The sequence below is a fragment of the Eutrema salsugineum genome, unplaced genomic scaffold (assembly GCF_000478725.1).
Source record: "Eutrema salsugineum unplaced genomic scaffold, Eutsalg1_0 scaffold_5, whole genome shotgun sequence".
Lineage (NCBI taxonomy): Eukaryota > Viridiplantae > Streptophyta > Magnoliopsida > Brassicales > Brassicaceae > Eutrema > Eutrema salsugineum.
Window position 1 is genome coordinate 14,154,338 of NW_006256612.1, and position 19,756 is coordinate 14,174,093.

General features: G+C 38.3%; 6 protein-coding genes across 6 annotated transcripts; all 6 read left to right on the forward strand.

Moving 5' to 3' along the window:
• The first annotated feature begins 1,024 nt into the window (after positions 1 to 1,024).
• Positions 1,025 to 1,648, forward strand: LOC18994360 (CLAVATA3/ESR (CLE)-related protein 20). The gene is given in 3 exon segments (XM_006418001.2): positions 1,025 to 1,045; positions 1,048 to 1,086; positions 1,089 to 1,648. Coding segments are annotated over 3 exon segments (363 nt in total). The 3' UTR covers positions 1,392 to 1,648.
• Positions 1,649 to 1,922: 274 nt separating this feature from the next.
• Positions 1,923 to 5,345, forward strand: LOC18994361. Its single transcript, XM_006418002.2, has 5 exons — positions 1,923 to 3,585; positions 3,701 to 3,825; positions 4,683 to 4,774; positions 4,877 to 4,963; positions 5,054 to 5,345. Exons 1-5 carry the CDS (start codon positions 3,239 to 3,241, stop codon positions 5,156 to 5,158), a joined length of 756 nt encoding a protein of 251 aa, XP_006418065.1. The 5' UTR covers positions 1,923 to 3,238; the 3' UTR covers positions 5,159 to 5,345.
• Positions 5,346 to 5,502: 157 nt separating this feature from the next.
• LOC18994362 (general transcription factor IIH subunit 2) lies at positions 5,503 to 7,709 on the forward strand. The gene is made up of 4 exons (XM_006418004.2): positions 5,503 to 5,800; positions 6,247 to 6,708; positions 6,798 to 7,176; positions 7,353 to 7,709. Exons 1-4 carry the CDS (start codon positions 5,522 to 5,524, stop codon positions 7,499 to 7,501), a joined length of 1,269 nt encoding a protein of 422 aa, XP_006418067.2. The 5' UTR covers positions 5,503 to 5,521; the 3' UTR covers positions 7,502 to 7,709.
• Positions 7,710 to 7,739: 30 nt separating this feature from the next.
• LOC18994363 (plant UBX domain-containing protein 5) lies at positions 7,740 to 8,312 on the forward strand. Its single transcript, XM_024152331.1, has 3 exons — positions 7,740 to 7,996; positions 8,090 to 8,168; positions 8,283 to 8,312. Exons 1-3 carry the CDS (start codon positions 7,740 to 7,742, stop codon positions 8,310 to 8,312), a joined length of 366 nt encoding a protein of 121 aa, XP_024008099.1.
• Positions 8,313 to 9,762: 1,450 nt separating this feature from the next.
• LOC18994364 (clathrin coat assembly protein AP180) lies at positions 9,763 to 11,923 on the forward strand. Its single transcript, XM_006418006.2, has one exon. The coding sequence runs from the start codon at positions 9,848 to 9,850 to the stop codon at positions 11,786 to 11,788; it is 1,941 nt and encodes a 646-aa protein (XP_006418069.1). The 5' UTR covers positions 9,763 to 9,847; the 3' UTR covers positions 11,789 to 11,923.
• A 3,983-nt stretch (positions 11,924 to 15,906) lies between these two features.
• Positions 15,907 to 17,782, forward strand: LOC18994365 (1-aminocyclopropane-1-carboxylate oxidase 4). Its single transcript, XM_006418007.2, has 4 exons — positions 15,907 to 16,100; positions 16,199 to 16,425; positions 16,701 to 17,034; positions 17,307 to 17,782. The coding sequence occupies exons 1-4, from the start codon at positions 15,996 to 15,998 to the stop codon at positions 17,610 to 17,612; spliced, it is 972 nt and encodes a 323-aa protein (XP_006418070.1). The 5' UTR covers positions 15,907 to 15,995; the 3' UTR covers positions 17,613 to 17,782.
• The last annotated feature ends 1,974 nt before the right edge of the window (positions 17,783 to 19,756 follow it).

The following is a 19,756-nucleotide window of genomic DNA, read 5'->3' on the forward strand; positions in this document are numbered from 1 at the left end:
TAAAAGGTCAACAAAAATATGCAACTTTAGAAGTAACTTTTTGTCTCTTGTATTTCATATTCTTAATTATGAGATTCAAACAAATCATGTCGCTATTCAAAGCTTCATCATTCTGCATACGAATACTTTCACCTTAAAAGCTTTGTTATACTCACGCGTAAGTAGCAAACTCTGATATGTTTAAAGTTTACGTTTTTCATGTGAAAAGTATTAAGAAAATTTTACCCAAAAAAGAGTATTAAGAAAACAATCGATCAATACAAAATTCTCCTTTAGTTTTTCACCAAAATACCCCAATTGGATGGAAGAAAACACAAATCCACTCGTTCTTTTTTTTTTCATCAACAATTCAATTGTTTATGGTTTTTTTTTGACATCAATTGTTTATGGTTAAAAATTTCAAATTGGAATTTAATATGTACAACCGCATGGTAAATTTCTAGTATATATACTGTATATTTATAGAGATGCCTGTATTTATATGTGTGTGTGAACTCCCACATTTATTGCCACTGGATATTTTGTTTTGTTTTTCAATTTGAGCTGAATTTCAAATCGTTGCATCTATAATCAATACTCACTTTTAAACCGGCCATTTTTAGGTGGGAAGTGGGGTTCACCGTTCACCATTATATTTATCATATTCTCTACATTTCAAATTACTGCCAGTTTCATAAAATATTTATTTTTACTTACTTAAAAAAACAAATAATGATTTTCTCTCTTTTTATTACTGCTAATCAAAGTTCCATCTAATTACATTCATGTTTAAATTTTGGTTATCAACAAACGCTTTAAGATTTAAAATATGGTAGTATGCATGTGTGACATAAAATGGTAAAATATTTTTCTAGTTACGTAATGTATTGACTATAATGGCACCTCAAACTTGTATATATACACACTGTAAAATATATTAAAAAAAATTATGTTGACAAAGAAGAAACTTTATGAAGTGGACCATATATGTCTATACCTAATCCCTAAATAAAATGCAATTATATACACGCTCGTAACAACACATATGGAAGTTTGTGCATCACACACCTCCTCATTTCTCATAATCATACTCTCTCTCTCTCTCTCATTCTCAAAAAAAAAAAGAGAAACATTCTTCAAGAAAATAAAAACAGTTTTCTTGTTCTTATTACAAAAATAAAAATATGAATCCGGGTCGTCTTCTATGTCTCATTGGTTTTCTCATCCTCGTTGTTTTATCTAAAGCTTCAAGAATTCACGTTGAAAGACGACGCTTCTCCTCAAAACCTTCTACCGAAAGCAGAGGTTTTCTCCCTTCTCAGTCAACTCTGCCGGCCATCGGCGCCGGTGAAATATTACCGGAGAAAAGGAAGGTTAAGACGGGATCAAATCCTTTGCACAACAAGCGATGACGGATATACAATAATTAGTTTCCCTAACACACACACACACACACACTCTCTCTCTCTTCGTTTTTTAAACCACATAGATATATATCACATATGTATATCTACTACACATTTTTAATGTAGGATTTATCCAAATTTTTTCCATTTCTTCTCAATACTTAGTAAATATGTTTATAAGATGATGCGTGATTCAATAATATGATTGTACAAACATACAGTTTTAGTTCATCGTATTTATTTTAGATCGAAGAACAACAAAAAGATGCGAGGAACAAATGTAATGGCTTTTATTAAGCGTAATTAGTTGCTTTTTTTGTTTTCCTTCTCAAGTTTGGGTGTATTGTGTTGTTTGACCAAAAAATAAGGAAAAAATAATAATTTCAGTTTTAAATTGGAACGACGCCGTTTCATTGACGTCAAGGCATTAGCCATGGGTCACAACTCACAAGACTCTCTCGCCGTCACCGGCAAGAGTTATCAGTTTTGTTTACAGATATCTCTTTTCTTCTGTTTTCTCCAACAGATAATGAACATCTGAGATACGAAACATAACTTCTGGAAAACTCTCGCGGTCAACTTTCTCCATCGATTTGAATCCCGATTTAAACCCGTTCTCACGGCAGTAGTGACCTTATCTCGCCAGTTTACTCCGCCGGTGAGCTCAAAGTAATGTGTTCTCTGTCGAATTCGGTTGCTATCCATGGGTTTTACGGGCGCCCAGTTGAGAGTTTGTGTTTGGCGATGGTGGATTGCGTAGTTGGCGAAGAAAGATTGAATTTTGGGAGGAGTTTTTCGATTTGTTGTATAGGGTTTATGCGGACAACGGGATGTTCGAAGTGAGTTTGAGGATCTTCGATTACATTTCTGGGAAAGGGTTGAGTATCGGCGAGATATTTCTCTGTTGTGTATAAAGTGGCTTAGTGGCGTATAATGGCATTTTGGTTGATGCAGAGAGAGGAATACAATCAGACATTCTTGTGTATACTTCTCTATAAGTTAGAATTGCAAAAAAGTGGAACATTCAAAGAGCAGTTTTTTGTTGTTCGTTGAATTGATAGAGAAGAGTCTTTCACCGAGTAGCCACTCTCACAGTGTGCTCATGGACGGGGTGTTTAAGGTTTTCAAGCCGATGTTTTTACTTATAATTTTTAACACGATTGCTAGCTAGCCTTTTAAGTAAATCGAAACAATATGATGATGCAAAGCAATGGTTGTTCTGATAGAGGCGTGAGGCCTTAAACGGAAGGTAAAGGAAGCTCGGAAACTAAATTTGACATGGAAGCCAAAGGGATGGTCCCGAATTCATATACTCACACGTCGCTCATATTCAGAGAATTCATTTCTGGTAAATCTGGATGAAGCAGCAAGGCCCTTTGACGAAATGGGTTTAAAGGGTACCGTGATGATCTCGGGTTTGTCCTTGGCTCGGAATAAAAGTAATAGATACTCGTCACACTAAAATCTGTATGAGCTCATTGGTCGTCCTGTTGAGGAGATATATAGTTGATAATGATTCAGAACCGTTGTTTTGAGACTGTGGACAATTTGCTGTCCATGTGAATCAATCAATGTCCATTGATCTCGCCTTGGTAAGAAAGTAAAGTTGGTCTCTTTCCTTCAACCTCTGGTTGAAAGTCAAAAGAGCTTCTCTACAAGAAAGTGGAAATTATCCAATCTGCTCCCATCGTCAACCTTGATCTCCAAGGCTGTGAAATCGTATTATAATCCCAAATTTTTTGTTTATTCTTTATATAAAAAACCTTATCTTTTGAAAATTTGTTTTACTCCACCGAAAAGGATAGATGATGTATAAATAGCGGCGCGAAGAGGACCGAAAACAACAAAAGAAAATGAGTTTTCTTGCAGGGAGACTCGCGGGAAAAGAAGCTGCCTACTTTTTCCAGGAATCCAAGCACGCTGTTAATCGTATCGCAGAGAAATCTCCGGCCACCGCCAAGAAGCTTCCATCTTCTCCGGCGGATCCACCGGATATTCAACCCGACGTTCTTCCGGAGATTCTACGCCATTCTCTTCCTCCTAGAATCTATGGTCCTCCTCCTGACCCTTCCTCCCTTTCCCAATTCTCTAAATGGGCTCTTGAATCCGACCCGAACGCAGCCGTTTCTATTTCGCCTGACGTCTTGAATCCTCTCAGAGGTTATGTGTCTCTGCCTCAGGTCACGTTCGGCCGCAGAAGGTCCAAACTTTATCGCAGTTAGGGTTTTATATTCCGTTTTACTTGATGGGAATTTCACAATTCTCGCTTTTTGATGTCGATTTTTGCTGGTAATTTTGGGTCGATTTAATTGCAGATGGGAGCTGCCGGATTCTGAGAATTCGGTTTTGGCGTCAACAGCTAATGAATTGAGGAGAGACAGATACGACACTCCTTTAAATCCTGAAAAACTGAAAGCTGCTGGTGAAGGGCTTCAACATAGTATGTTCACTTTTCTTCTTTGTTTACCTGGAAAATCAATCTCTTTGAACCTGGATTCACAGACACTGGAGAGTTATCTTATCTACAGAGAACGCGTTTTGCGTCGATTTGGGGTGTTTGATAGAGGCAGAGAGATTGCAATACTGATGTGTTATGTTAATACTTCCTTGCTTTTGCGTCCAACTGAACACTATGTATAAGTGTATATATGCAGCTTGTACAGTATGGATGGCAATAGAAACATTGGTATTATAGCTTATGTTTATCATGTAAAATGCTTTCCAATGCTTGTCTTCTACACCCTGTAGGGTTGCATATGTGGTAGTTCCGGTGATGTTCCAGCTTACTTTAGAGGACCGTTTTTTGTTTTGAAAGTCAGAATTTACCTGGGGCTAGGGTTCATAAGTTTAGTGTCTACTATACCCTGTAGGATTGCAATGGTAGTAATCCCATTGAGGTTCCAGCATCTTTAGTCTTCTTTAGAGAACCTTTTTTTTTGTTATGAGAATCAGAATTTTCCAATGGCTAGGGTTCATGAGTGTAGTGTTAACAAAAGCATTCTGGGTGTCTGTTATTGACTGTGATGAAAAATATTATTTAAGCATTTCACTTTCAGCAAAACTTACATCAGGCAGTTCTGGCAGTTTTTTGTAAGTGTATTAGTATTCTTCTCAAGTATCGTTCTGTGTTGTAGTTTCTGCCACCAAGAAACTGTAAACAAGATTAAAACAAGATGTGATTGTCTTTTGTTCTTGCTTGTGTAGAAACAGAGCTTTTGTCCGCTTTCTTCCGTAAACCTAGTGTTTGCAAAGTTTGCCTAACCTTGAGCCCTGTGTTTTTGTTTTTGGTGTCTGCAGTTGGAAAAGCATTTGCAGCCGCTACTGTTATCATCTTTGGCTCAGCCACTTTGGTTTTGGGAACAGCAGCCTCGAAACTTGACATGCGTAATGTAAGATTGCAAATGTTTCTTTGTTCTTACATAAATCTTTTAGATTCGCATTTGTAAGCTCGCTTGACTGATCTTGAAATAAAACCATTTTCTTTATGGTAGGCTGATGACGTAAGAACGAAAGGCAAAGATCTTTTTCAGCCAAAACTGGAGTCAATGAAAGAACAAGTACAGCCCCTAAGAACTTGGGTAAGCTAAAAATGATGCTTGCATCTTCATCTTTGTTCAACAAAATTGGGTCATAACCATTAATACTAACCCGAAAGACTACAATTTCAGGCGGAAAACATGTCGAAGAAGTGGCATATTGAGAATAACGATGGTAGTATCAAGGAGAAACCAATCTTGAAGGAGCTTTCAAGAATTTTGGGACCCAAATCTTAAAAAGGCTGAAACTTTGGATAAACGTGTTATTATATCAATAGAGAAAATACAAACAAGAGTCTATATGTATGTCAGATATAAGATCTTAGGTAAAAATATCACATTTTGCTGTAAGACTGTATCAAGTTTCAATGTTGCTTGTAAAATTTATTGTATTGAGTGATTAATGAAGTTTTGTATAAATAAAGTTTTTCTAATTAGTTCCAGATTGCATTGAAGTCATGGAGTTTATAGACACAAATAGGAAATTATGGCTTAAATTGTGAATGTTATAATAACTAAGGGTTGTTATGTAATTGTTTCAATTGTGGTTCTGGTCTATTTTGCAACTAGGAGGGAGGTCTTTTTGCGGAGAGGTAAAGGATGATGAGTAATCAAAGAAAGAGATTAAACGGAGAAAGAGAAGAAGATGACGAGGAAGATGCAGAAGGCATCGGCGAGTGGGAGAGAGCTTACGTTGACGACAGATCCTGGGAGGCGTTGCAAGAGGATGAGTCTGGACTTTTACGCCCAATTGATAACAGTGCCATTTACCATGCTCAGTATCGCCGCCGCCTCCGCATACTCTCCGCCGCCGCCGCTGGTACTCGCATCCAAAAGGGCCTCATTCGCTATCTCTACATCGTCATTGACTTCTCTCGGGTAAATTTCTATTCCTTTTTATGGAATTGAGTTGCTGATTATTTGAATTTCAATGCCGTTTCGATTGAGTTGATTGCGAGAAGAGAAACTATGAGGTTTGGGGTTATATATAGAGCAGTGTACTCTGCTTCTACTTTTGAATCTTCGTTTGAGTTTACGAGATCTCTACACTTTCCTCTTCTGAACAGTGATTATAGGTGGCTCTGTGTTGTTTGTAATGATAAACTCACTATAATAAGTTGGTTTTTTTTTATTGTTGGTAAGAGCGTTTGAAAATGGAGATACTGTTTCTTGTGAAGATCCTTACTTTCTTTTATTTGAGATTCTGGCAAGATTATGATTTTGGATTCAACTTGGAGGAAGCTTGTCTTACCACATGGTTGTTTAAATGTCTTTAGCTCCGTGACATGCAATGTCTTACTCTTGGTCTGTTATGTGGTGTTTAGGCTGCTGCGGAAACGGATTTCAGACCAAGCCGGATGGCCATAATGGCAAAACATGTTGAAGCTTTCATAAGAGAGTTCTTTGACCAGAACCCTCTGAGTCAGATCGGTTTGGTCTCTATAAAAAATGGAGTTGCGCATACCCTAACAGATCTTGGTGGTAGTCCAGAGTCACACATACAAGCGTTGATGGGAAAGCTGGAAGCTTTGGGTGACTCCTCTTTGCAGAACGCCCTGGAACTTGTACATGAGCATCTCAACCAGGTTCCGTCTTATGGTCATCGCGAGGTTCTGATACTCTATTCAGCTCTATGCACCTGTGATCCAGGAGATATCATGGAGACCATTCAGAAATGCAAGAAATCAAAATTAAGATGTTCTGTAATCGGGCTTTCTGCAGAGATGTTCATATGCAAACACCTATGCCAAGAAACGGGTGGATTGTACTCCGTTGCAGTAGATGAGGTGAGTTTAGTTACCTTCTACTTTCAACTTTGTAAATTTGAAATGGAAGTTTCTCGCGTATGTTTTGTGTCTTATTTTCTATGACGCAGGTACATCTAAAGGATCTTCTGCTCGAACATGCGCCTCCACCTCCGGCAATAGCAGAATTTGCCGTAGCAAATTTAATCAAGATGGGTTTCCCACAGAGAGCTGCTGAGGGTTCAATGGCAATATGTTCGTGTCATAAGGACGTTAAGATCGGAGCTGGTTACACGTGCCCGAGATGCAAAGCTCGTGTATGTGAGCTCCCTACGGAATGCACAATATGTGGTCTGACACTTGTTTCGTCGCCACATCTTGCTAGATCATACCATCATCTCTTCCCAATTGCTCCATTTGATGAGGTTCCTACGCTTTCAAGTCTGAATGATTCTCGGAGAAAACTGGGAAAGTGTTGTTTTGGTTGCCAACAGAGCCTACTTGGTGCAGGTATATATAAAGCGCATAATTGTTTGAACATAAGTAAAGACAGGCTTAGTTAACACCTTGTTTAAGGTTGTGCTGTTTTGCCGATGTGTATCTCCGCAGTTTTCGTAACACAAGTGTATCAACCGAGAGCCATTCGCTCGAATATAAAGGCTCATTGGTGCTTTTGTTTTGTGCAGGGAACAAGCAGGGGGCATGCGTAACATGTCGTAATTGCAAGCACTACTTCTGTCTGGACTGCGACATATACATCCACGAGAGCTTACACAACTGTCCTGGCTGCGAGAGCATTCGCCGTCCCAAATCAGTTTCCTTGATGGAAGAATGAGAGTGTGTTCCGTGGGCCAATTTTTTTTTTTTTTTTTTAATTGTTTTCAATCTGTATTTAACGTGGGCTCAAAGAGAAAAAAAAGTTATTTTTTACGATGGAACACTAAACCTACGAGACTTATCATCTCCTTAAATATAGCTCTGTTTGTTAGAACTTTGAAAGAATATATTTTGTTAGAACATTGAAAGAATATATTTTTGTTATAACAATAAACCTGAGAAACCCCTTTACAAACATGAAGACGAAGCATTCTCCGGGGGAAAATGATCCGATCCTCAGCTTCTGCAAGGCAACGAATGAGTCTCGTGAATTAGCATTCTTCTTCCTCGAAGGTTTCAGCTGGGATCTCGATAACGCCGTCTCTGGTTTTCTCCAAGGTCGCCTTCCTCCGATCAAAGAGCCGCAGTTGCAGCGATCTCCGTCGAGATACACTACTACTTCTGCCTTGAAATCAAGTTCTAAGATGGACGATGCAGATGAAGTGTCCAAAACGTGCTTCTCTTATACAAAAGTCTAAAGGTATTTCGTAAGTTAATATCGATGTTTCATTATCTAAGATGTTGTCTTGTTTACTTTTTTGTACAGTTTGGATGATAGAAGAGAGCCTATTAGACTCCCCATGGCGTTTAGAGCTGATCCTGTGAAGTGCGAGCCTGAAGAAGAGGTAAAAATCTTCTCCTTGACTTGTCCTCCATTATGACTGTGAGTCTGTGTCCTCCTACTTATAACTATAGTCACATCTCTTTCTTCTTAACTGTTTTGTTTTGTATCACCTCAGGGATCAGCCCCTAGCTGCAAAGATGTGTGAAAATATTGACTTGCCCTTCTGGGGTCTTGATTCGGACTCGGCTAGCTAGTGTGCCTTTTTCTTTAGATAGAAGCAGATTTGATTTATGAATCCTTTGATACTTTCTTTACGCTCTTAGGTTTTACATGCAAGACTTTTTTTTTATTATAGTATTATTATTTCTGCTCGACTCTAAAATTACTTCTGATTCAGTCATCATCAAACTGTATATGAAAACAACTGTCTCGAATAATATAACAAAGCTCTCTTGCCAAAAAAACTGTACAGCTCCTGAAACAGTATTTTAGAGCGTGGTGGCTATACTATTTCTTCTATCAATAATATACACCGAACCTAAGCTGCTCTTGTTCCTCAAAGAAGGGCTGATGCAGAGGAGCAGATATATATATTGGTTCTTGTGCCTATTCATGAATTGGTTTTTGTTTCATTGACCAATTATCAGACTCGCCGTGGCTGCTTCTGTTAATCCAATCTAGCTTTCCTAGTCAACATTTCCTTAAACCACAAACTTCATCATACACACAACTTAAATTCTTCTTGAGCACACCATTTCTCTAAACTAGATTTGTGGAAATCCTAGTTTCATTTAGTGACCTCTGGACACGTTTAAAAGGCGTAATATTCACGTCCAATTGTTATCATAGGAGAAATTACGAGAAGCAAAAAGAATCTATCATTATATGGTCAATTTCAAAGTGAAAGTGAAAATAAAAGAAAGCTATCAATCCACGCTGAAACATTCTTTGATCGTGAGTAAATTTTTTCCATGGTCTATCTCACAAGCCTCTTGTTAACAACTCATGATCTATAAATATCATATATAATGGTTTGCACGTCTACAGCAAAAAAAATAAATAAATAAGAAACGTAAACATTATCTTTTCGCCTAAGATATTGAATATTGAAGATAAAAGATGCGAGCCACTCTTTTAGTTCTAAAAGTAACGTACCAGCTTGTCATTGGATTTTAACTTATACGAACATAACTCATCAAACTTATATAAATCGTGAAATAATAATACTTTAGTCGAATCACTTGACAAAATTCTGTAACATAATTTCATTTATCTACGAAATATAATATATACATTTTTTTATCACAAGATTGATATCTACTTTGATAAGAAAAAAAAATCATAAGATTCATAATAGCGCTTTTGTTTTCGAAATTGAAATACAATTCTATGAATGCTCCTAACAAAAAAGCGCGCGTGTGTGAATTAATGGAAGTCTCTGTGATGTAAAGTCAACGTGTATCTTTGTCATGTCTTGAAAGAGTCCCGAGAGTCTCCAGCCATTTAATTCTGTCTTCCACTCTTTTATATTTAGAAGACAAAGAAAAAAGTTGAAATTTTTTTCCTAAGAGAGAGAAACACATAATTAGAGTAATAAATCTTTTTGTTTCTTCCATCAAATGAAAACAAGAAAAGAGCTAATTTTGTAATTTAGTCTAATTCTCCCTCCGTGGTTAACCAAAGTGATTAAGAAAAGGCAGAGGAAGAAGAAGAAGAAGACGAGAGCGCGAGGAGACGACAATGCCGAGCAAGCTGAAAAAAGCGATTGGAGCGGTCAAGGATCAGACGAGCATCAGCCTCGCGAAAGTCGCCAGCGGAGCTACCGGAGGAGGCGGCGATCTCACGACTCTCGAGGTAGCGATTCTCAAGGCGACGAGCCACGACGAGGAGGTCCCAATCGACGATCGACTCGTATCCGAAATCCTCGGGATCATAACCTCGAAGAAATCGCATGCCGCCGCTTGCGCCGCCGCGATCGGTCGCCGTATCGGGCGGACACGGAACTGGATCGTCGCGCTCAAATCCCTAGTCCTCGTCCTCCGGATTTTCCAAGACGGAGATCCTTATTTCCCGCGCGAAGTCCTCCACGCCATGAAACGAGGCGCCAAAATCCTCAACCTCTCCAGCTTCCGCGACGATTCGAACTCGTGCCCTTGGGATTTCACCGCTTTCGTCCGTACATTCGCGCTCTACCTCGACGAACGGCTCGATTGCTTCCTCACCGGGAAATTACAGAGACGGTACACTAACAACCGGGACCAAACCGGAAGAATCAGCACCTCCTCCTCCAGATCCCGGTTTACTCCCAGAACCGCGAATAAATCCCACGAACCGGCGGTCCGAGACATGAAACCGGTAATGCTCCTGGACAAAATCACGTATTGGCAGAGATTACTAGACAGAGCGATCGCGACGCGGCCAACGGGAGACGCGAAATCGAACAAGCTGGTGAAGATGTCTCTTTACGCCGTCGCGCAAGAGAGTTTCGATCTCTACAGAGACATTTCCGACGGATTAGCTCTACTTCTTGACAGTTTCTTCCATCTTCAATACCAATCCTGCATCCACGCGTTTCAAGCCTGCGTTCGAGCTTCGAAACAGTTCCAAGAGCTTAACGGATTCTACGATCTCTGCAAATCCAACGGCGTAGGACGAACGTCGGAGTATCCGAGCGTTCAAAAGATCTCGCTAGAGCTTCTAGAGACGTTGCAGGAGTTTTTAAAAGATCAATCTTCGTTCCCGGCGAGCGCGGGGCTGTATCCGTCGCCGAATAGTCTTCTTCCTCCGCCTCATTCGTCTAAAGATTCGAGCTCGCTTGATTTTGGTGATTCGACGATTGATACGTCGGAGAGATATTCGGATTACGGGTCGTTTCGTAGTACTTCATTGGAGGATCTGATGAGCAGGACTGAAGCAGGGACTAGTAGCCCTCCAATGTCTTGTCACTCCGAGCCTTACGGAGGAGGAAGAGACGATCGTAATTTCGACACGGTTTCGACTAAATCTCTTCCGAACAACCCCTCTGTTTCTGCTTCCAGTCTCACATTAAACCTGTTGGATGATGTTGATAACACCACGGAAACAAAACATGTCGAGGACGAGAAGAAGCAGGAAGATTCAAAGGCGGAAACTTTTGATCCTTGGGAGGCCTTGATGTTGAGAGATGATCCCAGGAAGAACATAGAAACGATTCCCGAAAAACCTTCGACCTCTGAGGATCACACGGATTCAGGGAATTGGTTGCTTGCGCTGGAAGAAACAGCTACGCAAGTTCAGGATACTAACTCTATGGCGATAGTACCGTTCGAATTAGACAGTCCAGTGCCTGCGTCTCAAGCCGCCATGGACCAATACAATCCATTCTTGGAAGAACCAGCTGCGCCCTTGGCTGGGCCAGCTGGAGAACCGATGACCACGTTCAATGCCTTGGCTGTGACGGAGTTTCAGCCGGAACCTACGTTTCAGGTAGACGTTCCTGAAGATTTTGAGCCGTCGTCTACGCCAACGTTCAAGGCCACAGGGATTTTGCCGGTGAACTTTGACCCATTTGCAACATTTGAGAGTTTTGGGTTCGGAGAGACAGTTTCAGAAAATGGAGTGGTACATCAGCAATCTGTGTTGCAAGAACAACAGTTATGGTTGGTGAATCAAAAGAAGATCATAGCTAAGCATTTGAATTGATATGATCTTAATTTGACTCCAGTGATTGTGATGTTTCCTTGGTATATTCTTTTGTTACATTGTAAAATCTAACTCATTTTTTCATAACTAGCTAGGAGAAAAGTTTAATACTACAACTGTTTGATTTGAAATATATCTGCTCAACACAGTGGGATTCTGTCTTCAAATTTTTCCTTCCTGTAGAGATATATACACAAGATAATTTCTGCCCTCTACATAATAACATTGAGGATTTAATATCTAGCATATCTCAACGATTAACACTCAAAAATATTACAGTAACACTTTAAGACTATTGGGGTTATATTCACATTCACAGATTCACACTGAGGATTTTTCACTTTGTTCTCTAATATCAAAACTCATAACTTAAGGTAACGTTTCAAATGATCAATAACGCAAACTCAATGATGCAACACACATGTTTTTCGACTATATGAGATATATGCCTTAATGCATATATTCATCAAGTCCTGTGTACTTACATGTATATGTGAAATGATACATGTGCATGTATCGCATATCGGTGGAGGATAATGAAGTTGGAAGCCAAATGGCATAAAGAGAGTAGGTCCAGTGGGTTTTGTAATGTCGATTGCATGAGATTGACCAAGGCTGTAGCTTGACCCCAAAGCCACGAGGGAGATCTACCAATCACATCGTTACAGCAGAACACATCTTTTTCTTTTAAATATATAGCCAACCACAAACAAAAAAGAAAAGAAATACACCAAAACTTCTATTCCCCATTGACTAGAGTCGTTTTCATTTTTTTTTACATTTATATTTATATTTCAAAATTACACATTGGTAAAATCTTTTGGAGTACGTGAACGTAGGGTTCCACTAAATTAGATTTTCATATTACAAGTCTTCCCTCTTGACTCCTCAATTTGTTGTTTTGTTTTTTGGAGCAAAAACTCTATTTCTAGTTATAATTATTACAAAATTGTTTGCAAGTCAAACAGGCTGCTATAACCTCTTAATGATTTTCTTGATTTAGATTTCGAGTCCAAAATATTAGTCAACTGAAAATAAACCACGGTCTGTTAGCTATCGTGCAAATCAATTATCGTAAATATTCCGATATAATAGCAAATACTAAGAAATTTTAAATCAATAGTTGCCAAAACTCGTCTGTGGTTTTAGTTTTGGAGGCTTCTTAAGAATATGGTGAGATTAGATCGTGAGGATGTGTGAACAGTACATATTTTTATTTATTAAATAATTCTTCAATCATGTGTATCTTATAAAACATAAGATATGAGCAAACCAAATTAATTTCACATTTTTTTTTTTTTTTTTTTTTTTTGGGTCATCCTTTTGTTTTCATTGTTAGAAGAGCTACAACATCCACTTGATTACATATCTTTGTGATTCTTGCCTAGCTTTTTTAGCTATTTGATCTGCACTAGCATTAGTAAGCCTATTAATCTGCAGGAAAGAAAAATTACATGTCCTGGCTACTTTGAGTATGTCCTGCATATATGTAGCTAGCGAGGAAGATATGATCTGTTGAAAATTCCCATTAGATTGCTTTCGCTGCAGAGTACCATAAAGAACTTGCAAATCTCCACAGAATGTGATCATTGAATATCCTAACCTGCGAAGATTAATAACAGCAATGCGTAGTGCTTCAGCTTCTGCTTCTGATGATGAGGAGATAGGAGGAATGGCACCTGATCCTTGAATTAATTTTCTTCCATGACAATCATAAAGAAGCCATGCAGTTCCTGCCTTCTGATGATGCGAGATCCATGATGCATCTACAAAGCAAGTGTATTGCCTTGTATTTTGAATAACCTGTTGCATATTGAGAAGGGCATTAGTCAGACCTGGATTTTCCATATGTTCTGAAGCTTGCTGAAGAGATGGTAAGGTTTGCTGATTCAATGCATTTGCTTCTAACCAGAGCTTCAGATCCATCAAAGCTTTACTAATGATATCTGGAATAGACCATCTCTTGTTATTGAAAATAATGTTATTTCTTTGCTTCCAAATTCTCCATCCCAGCATAAAAAAGAGTAATAACTGATCAGAAACTGCTCGGTTTAACTCAATAAAGGAGTTATAAATGTCACATAGGTTAGTCGAGGTTTCATGCTGAAATGAGGGATTATTCACCGGAGCTAATTCCCAGATCTCTTTACTAATGCGACAGTTAAAGAGCATATGGCTTACAGACTCATTTGCTTCACCACAACTATGACATAGGCTGTCTTTAGATATCCTCTTATACCTTAAAGTTTCTGCCACAGGAAGCGCTTCATGAAGGGCTCTCCACCAAAAATGCTTAATTTTAGGTGGTAAATTTTGCTTCCAAAGGAATTTATATAAGTGCATGGGCAGGTTAGATGACTGACCTTTGCTAGCTCTTATAAGATGATACCCTGATCTCACTGAATACTCTCCATGCCTCGTATACACCCAATTAATTGTATCTTGACAGCCTGAAGCAGATGGGCGAATTGATTTAATTAAAGATATGTCAGATTCATCACAAGTAGAGAGTAATTTTGAGTCATCCCACGTTGTAGTTCCGTCAATAAAGAGATTTTTAACCTTCATATCCGGGTAAACTTGAGCTCCTGGACCATTAAGTGACATTGATGGGATAAGTGGAAGCCAACTATCTTTCCACACTCTAATATGATTTCCATTGCCAACAATCCACCTGATACCTTTCCGAAGCAATTGGTTTCCTTTCAATATGCTATTCCAAGCATAACTTGAGTTCCATTTCTGCTTTGCTTCAAATAAGGTATTTTTAGGATAATATTTAGCTTTATATACCTTGGCTAATAGTGATGACGGATATTTCAGAAGTCTCCAACTCTGCTTAGCCAGTAAAGAGATGTTGAAATCTTGCAAGTCCCTAATTCCAAGGCCTCCCTGGTCTTTTGTATTTGTTAAAGCATCCCAAGAGATCCAGTTAATGCCTCCTTTCGCTGGTTGAGATGACCACCAGAATCTTCGAATAACTGTAGTAATCTGCTTGATAATCTTCAATGGCAACTTAAAGCAAGACATGCAATACGCAGGAAGGGCAGTTACTACAGACTTAATTAAAACCTCTTTACCAGCAGAAGATAAAAACTTAGTGTACCAGTTCTCCACTTTTCGAATAACTTTCTGAACCAACTATGAGAATGTATCGCTTTTATTCTTGCCAATGTATTCAGGCAAACCAAGATACTTACCAAAACCTCCAATTCTTGAGATATTCATAACAGATAAAACATAATGTATTCAGGAAGTAGGGAACATTAACTTAGCAAAATCCACTATGAGGAAAAATCTATCTATCTATATAGGTTTTATATCTATCTTATCAGCTTTTAGATAACCCTTGTGGCCTAGAAAGAAGCACGTGGTTGAATCTGATTTCCTCCGCTGAAATGACACAATTCTTTTTATTCGATCTAAGCCGTCAAAAATTATGGACTCAAAATGCTTAACGTAAGAATTTTTTTTTTGGGGGTCAAATTAAGAATGTACTTTGTTATTGAGCCAATTATAACCCTTGTTTGTTGCTAAGGGGAGAGTTTATGAAGCATCGATGTGGTCGCTATTAAAGCTGCAGTTGGGCCAGTAGAAAAATGAGTAAAAAATGACATTTTCGAGTATTAGGTCATATCAATGAAAAGCATGTGAAAGAAATATATGATTTCTATATAGAGTGGATGATCATACACTAGATTTTTCCCATTGTTTAACGGTACAAAAAATCTGAGGATTTCCAAAACAGCATTCGAATAGGATATATAGTAGTAGTAACTCTAATTTTCTGATTGCTCATGTGTATCTTGAAATTTGGGATTACTAGTTTACTATTCTCGTAATATGGGTTAGATCAAATATCTTAACAACAACCAAGTATCTTAGGACTAATGACTAAACAATTCAACAACAATAAAGTAAGTCATCAATCTTTTTGGTCCACACTAATATACTTTAGAGAATGTATAAATAAAACTTAATTAATTGATTGATAATAATGTGGGTCCAAAGACCAAATAATTACTGTAGAATGATAACTCGTGGAAGTAACTCAAACCTAATAAACTCTTCTCTCTATAAAACCGATGCTCTGGTCATCAGATTTAGATCACACTTCAAAAGAGTCAACATAAAGTTAGGCAAAAACCCAGAAACCCAAAAAAAAAAGAAAAAGTAATAAGAAAAGAAGTTGGAGAGAGAGAGAGAGATGGAGAGTTTCCCGATCATCAATCTCGAGAAGCTTAATGGAGAAGAGAGAGGAATCACGATGGAGAAGATCAAAGACGCTTGTGAAAACTGGGGATTCTTTGAGGTACTTCAAATTTTGTTTTTTTCATAATATAATGGAAGCTCGAAACTATGGATTTTAAAATGATTTTTTTTAATTTAATCATCGGTTGGTAATTACAGTGTGTGAATCATGGGATTCCACACGAGCTACTGGACAGAGTGGAGAAGATGACGAAGGAACACTACAAGAAGTGTATGGAAGAGAGATTCAAAGAATCCATCAAGAACAGAGGACTCGACTCTGTTCGGTCTGAAGTCAACGACGTTGACTGGGAGTCAACTTTCTACCTTAAGCACCTTCCTGTCTCCAACATCTCCGATGTCCCTGATCTCGACGACGATTACAGGTTGGTAACTTTTAGTTTCTGCTGAACCATCCGGGAATTGTTTGTTCTCTCCGGTTACGAGATCTCGAATTTACCGGTTTTTTGTTAAGCAATTCAACAATTTGGGTTGGTTAAGTTCAGTGACTCAACGTGAACCGGTTTATTGCCGATGAAGTGAAGTGCCCAATAGTTTTCTTTCTTGCTTCTAATTGATGAACACAAAACCGGTTTGTTTATTTGGAACAAGTAATTTGAGTAAACCGACGCCGTATTGGGTGTTATTTTTTTCTCTACAGGACGTTGATGAAAGAGTTCGCCGGCAAGATTGAGAAGTTGTCGGAGGAGCTACTAGATCTGTTGTGCGAGAATCTTGGATTGGAGAAGGGTTATCTGAAAAAGATGTTTTACGGGTCGAAAAGACCGACTTTTGGAACCAAAGTGAGCAACTATCCACCTTGTCCTCAACCGGAGCTAATCAAGGGGCTCCGAGCACACACCGACGCCGGAGGAATCATACTCCTTTTCCAGGACGACAAAGTCAGTGGACTTCAGCTCCTTAAGGACGGCGAGTGGGTCGATGTTCCTCCGGTTAAACATTCAATCGTCGTTAATCTCGGCGATCAACTTGAGGTACGTACATACATGATGTGTAAAATCCGCAAATATTTAACCAAACCGTAATAAACCGAACCAAACTGATCACCTTAGAATTTTTGAGTTGTGATTTTATTTACGGAAGAGTTTTATTTACCACGAGATTCCGTTATTCAACTTTTTTTTTGGGGTATATATATATATATATATATATATATTTTTTTTTTTTTTTTTTTTGTTTCATGCGATTTTTGCAAAGTTATCAGTTATGAAAATAAAAATAAAAAATGGGAATAAAAACCAAACAGGTGATAACGAATGGGAAGTACAAGAGCGTGGAGCATAGAGTGATAGCTCAGACGGACGGCGAAGGACGAATGTCAATTGCTTCATTCTACAATCCGGGTAGTGACTCCGTTATTTTTCCGGCACCGGAGTTGATCGGAAAAGAATCGGAGGAGGATAAGAAGGACAAGTATCCAAAATTCGTGTTCGAAGATTACATGAAGCTTTACTATGCTGTCAAGTTTCAGGCCAAGGAACCGAGGTTCGAAGCCATGAAAGCTATGGAGACAACCGTGGCCAACAATGTTGGACCATTGGCCACTGCATGAATAATTTATTATTTACTATAATAAATTAAATAGCCTATAATTGCTATATTTTTCTTGCCGTAGAAACTTAACTATTTAATATCCTAAAAATCTTGTTTATGTGGCATGTCTTGTTTGTATGTTTCATAAATGTGTTTTATATATGTATATGTGATTTTATGTTTGTTGTTTGTAGAGTTAGTACAGATAAATTTGGAAACAAATAAGAAAACTTTCACTACAAACAAACATGAGTAACATGTCACTCTAATGAAATTATAATAATTAACGTAATAAAAATCATTCTATGCATTAACTTAACATGAGTCACAAAATAAAAATTATCTTTAATTTATAAACTAAAAAGATTAGCAAAATATTTGTTGGTTATGAATTTTTAATTTATTATTTAATTTTATATCCTTTAGAAAATTTTCTATTTTTTAATTTATCATAAATGTTTTTTTTTATTTTTTTATTTTCAATATTATCTAAGTTCTACTTATGAGTGATTTTTAATTATCTAATTTCAGCTTATTTGTGTAATTAGATAATTTTGTTATAGTAGGTAAAAATAATTTTCTTAAGATTGTAATGTATTGTTTAATTCATTTATGGTAAATTGAAATATGTAGGTTTTTTCTTTATTTTTATGAATTGTAATTTTATTATTTTTCTTTTTTTAATATTTATTAGAAATCAACTATAAATTTTCTTTTTTCAAATAAGATTAATTAAAATATAATTATTGTTGTGAAAACTTAGAAACTTTATTAATCACTGGAATGTATATATAGAGTACATAGGGAATCTAGGTTAAGTACAATGCCCTGATGGGCCTAATGGGCCGGTATAAGAGTCCATATATGATATATGTTATAACACTCCCCCTTGGACGAGTGAACCGGGTCAGCTACTCAATCGGGATCTCGATAATGCGCTGGGGAATGTTGCCTCATTAAAACCTTACCAGGAAAAACCCAGTGGGACAAAACCATGGTGAAGGAAAAAAAGTACAACACGCATTACTCCCCCTGATTGTAGCATCACTGCAGATTTCTAAGTCTATACATTCCTATCTGTTTGACGAGCTTCCGGTGTGTTGAAGTAGGCAATGATTTGGTGAAGAGGTCAGCTGAATTCTCACTGGATCGGACCTGCTGAACGCTGAGAGTGCCGTCCTTCTGCCAGTCTGAGGTTGAGAAGAACTTCGGTAGAATGTGCTTCGTCCGATCTCCTTTGATATATCCTTCCTTGAGCTGAGCTATGCATGCCGCGTTGTCTTCATACATCACCGTGGGCTGTGTGTCTTCGTCCATACCACAATCTCTGCGGATGTGCTGAGTCATGGAGCGCAGCCAGACGCATTCCCTACTAGCCTCATGAATGGCTAGGATTTCAGATGGTTTGATGAAGTGGCAGTGAGTGTCTGCTTCATTGATCTCCAAGAGATGGCTGTTCCTCTATGCGTAAAAACGTAGCCAGTTTGAGACTTGGCAGTGTGCGGATCTGATAGATCTCCTGCATCGGCGAAGCCGACTAACCCATCTTTATTTTGGTTAGTATAGAAGAGTCCTAAGTCTTGAGTACCTCGAAGGTATCTTAGGAGATGTTTTATACCGTTCCAGTGCCTCTGAGTTGGAGATGAACTATATCGAGCGAGGAGGTTCACGGCGAAACATATGTCTGGTCTAGTGTGACTAGCCAGGTACATTAACGCTCCTACAGCACTGAGGTATGGCTTTTCAGGACCAAGGATTTCTTCATCATCCTTTTTGGGACCAAGAGGGTCATCACTTAAGCTTCTAACTACCATTGGGCTGGTCAATGGGTGAGCTTGGTCCATATTAAATCGCTTGAGTACCTTTTCGATATAAGCCGATTGATGCACAAGGATTCCTCCTTTGATGTACTCAAGTTGTAATCCCAAACAGTACTTTGTTTTGCCTAGGTCTTTCATTTCGAATTCTGCTTTTAAGCAGTCGACTGTTTGGGAGATCTCACCAGATGTTCCGAGGATGTTTAGATCATCCACGTATACTGCTATGATTACAAATCCTTTGTTTGAGTACTTCTTGATGAAGATGCATGGACTGATGGGGTCATTTTTGTAGCCTTCTTTGATGAGGTAATCGCTGAGGCGGTTGTACCACATACGCCCACTT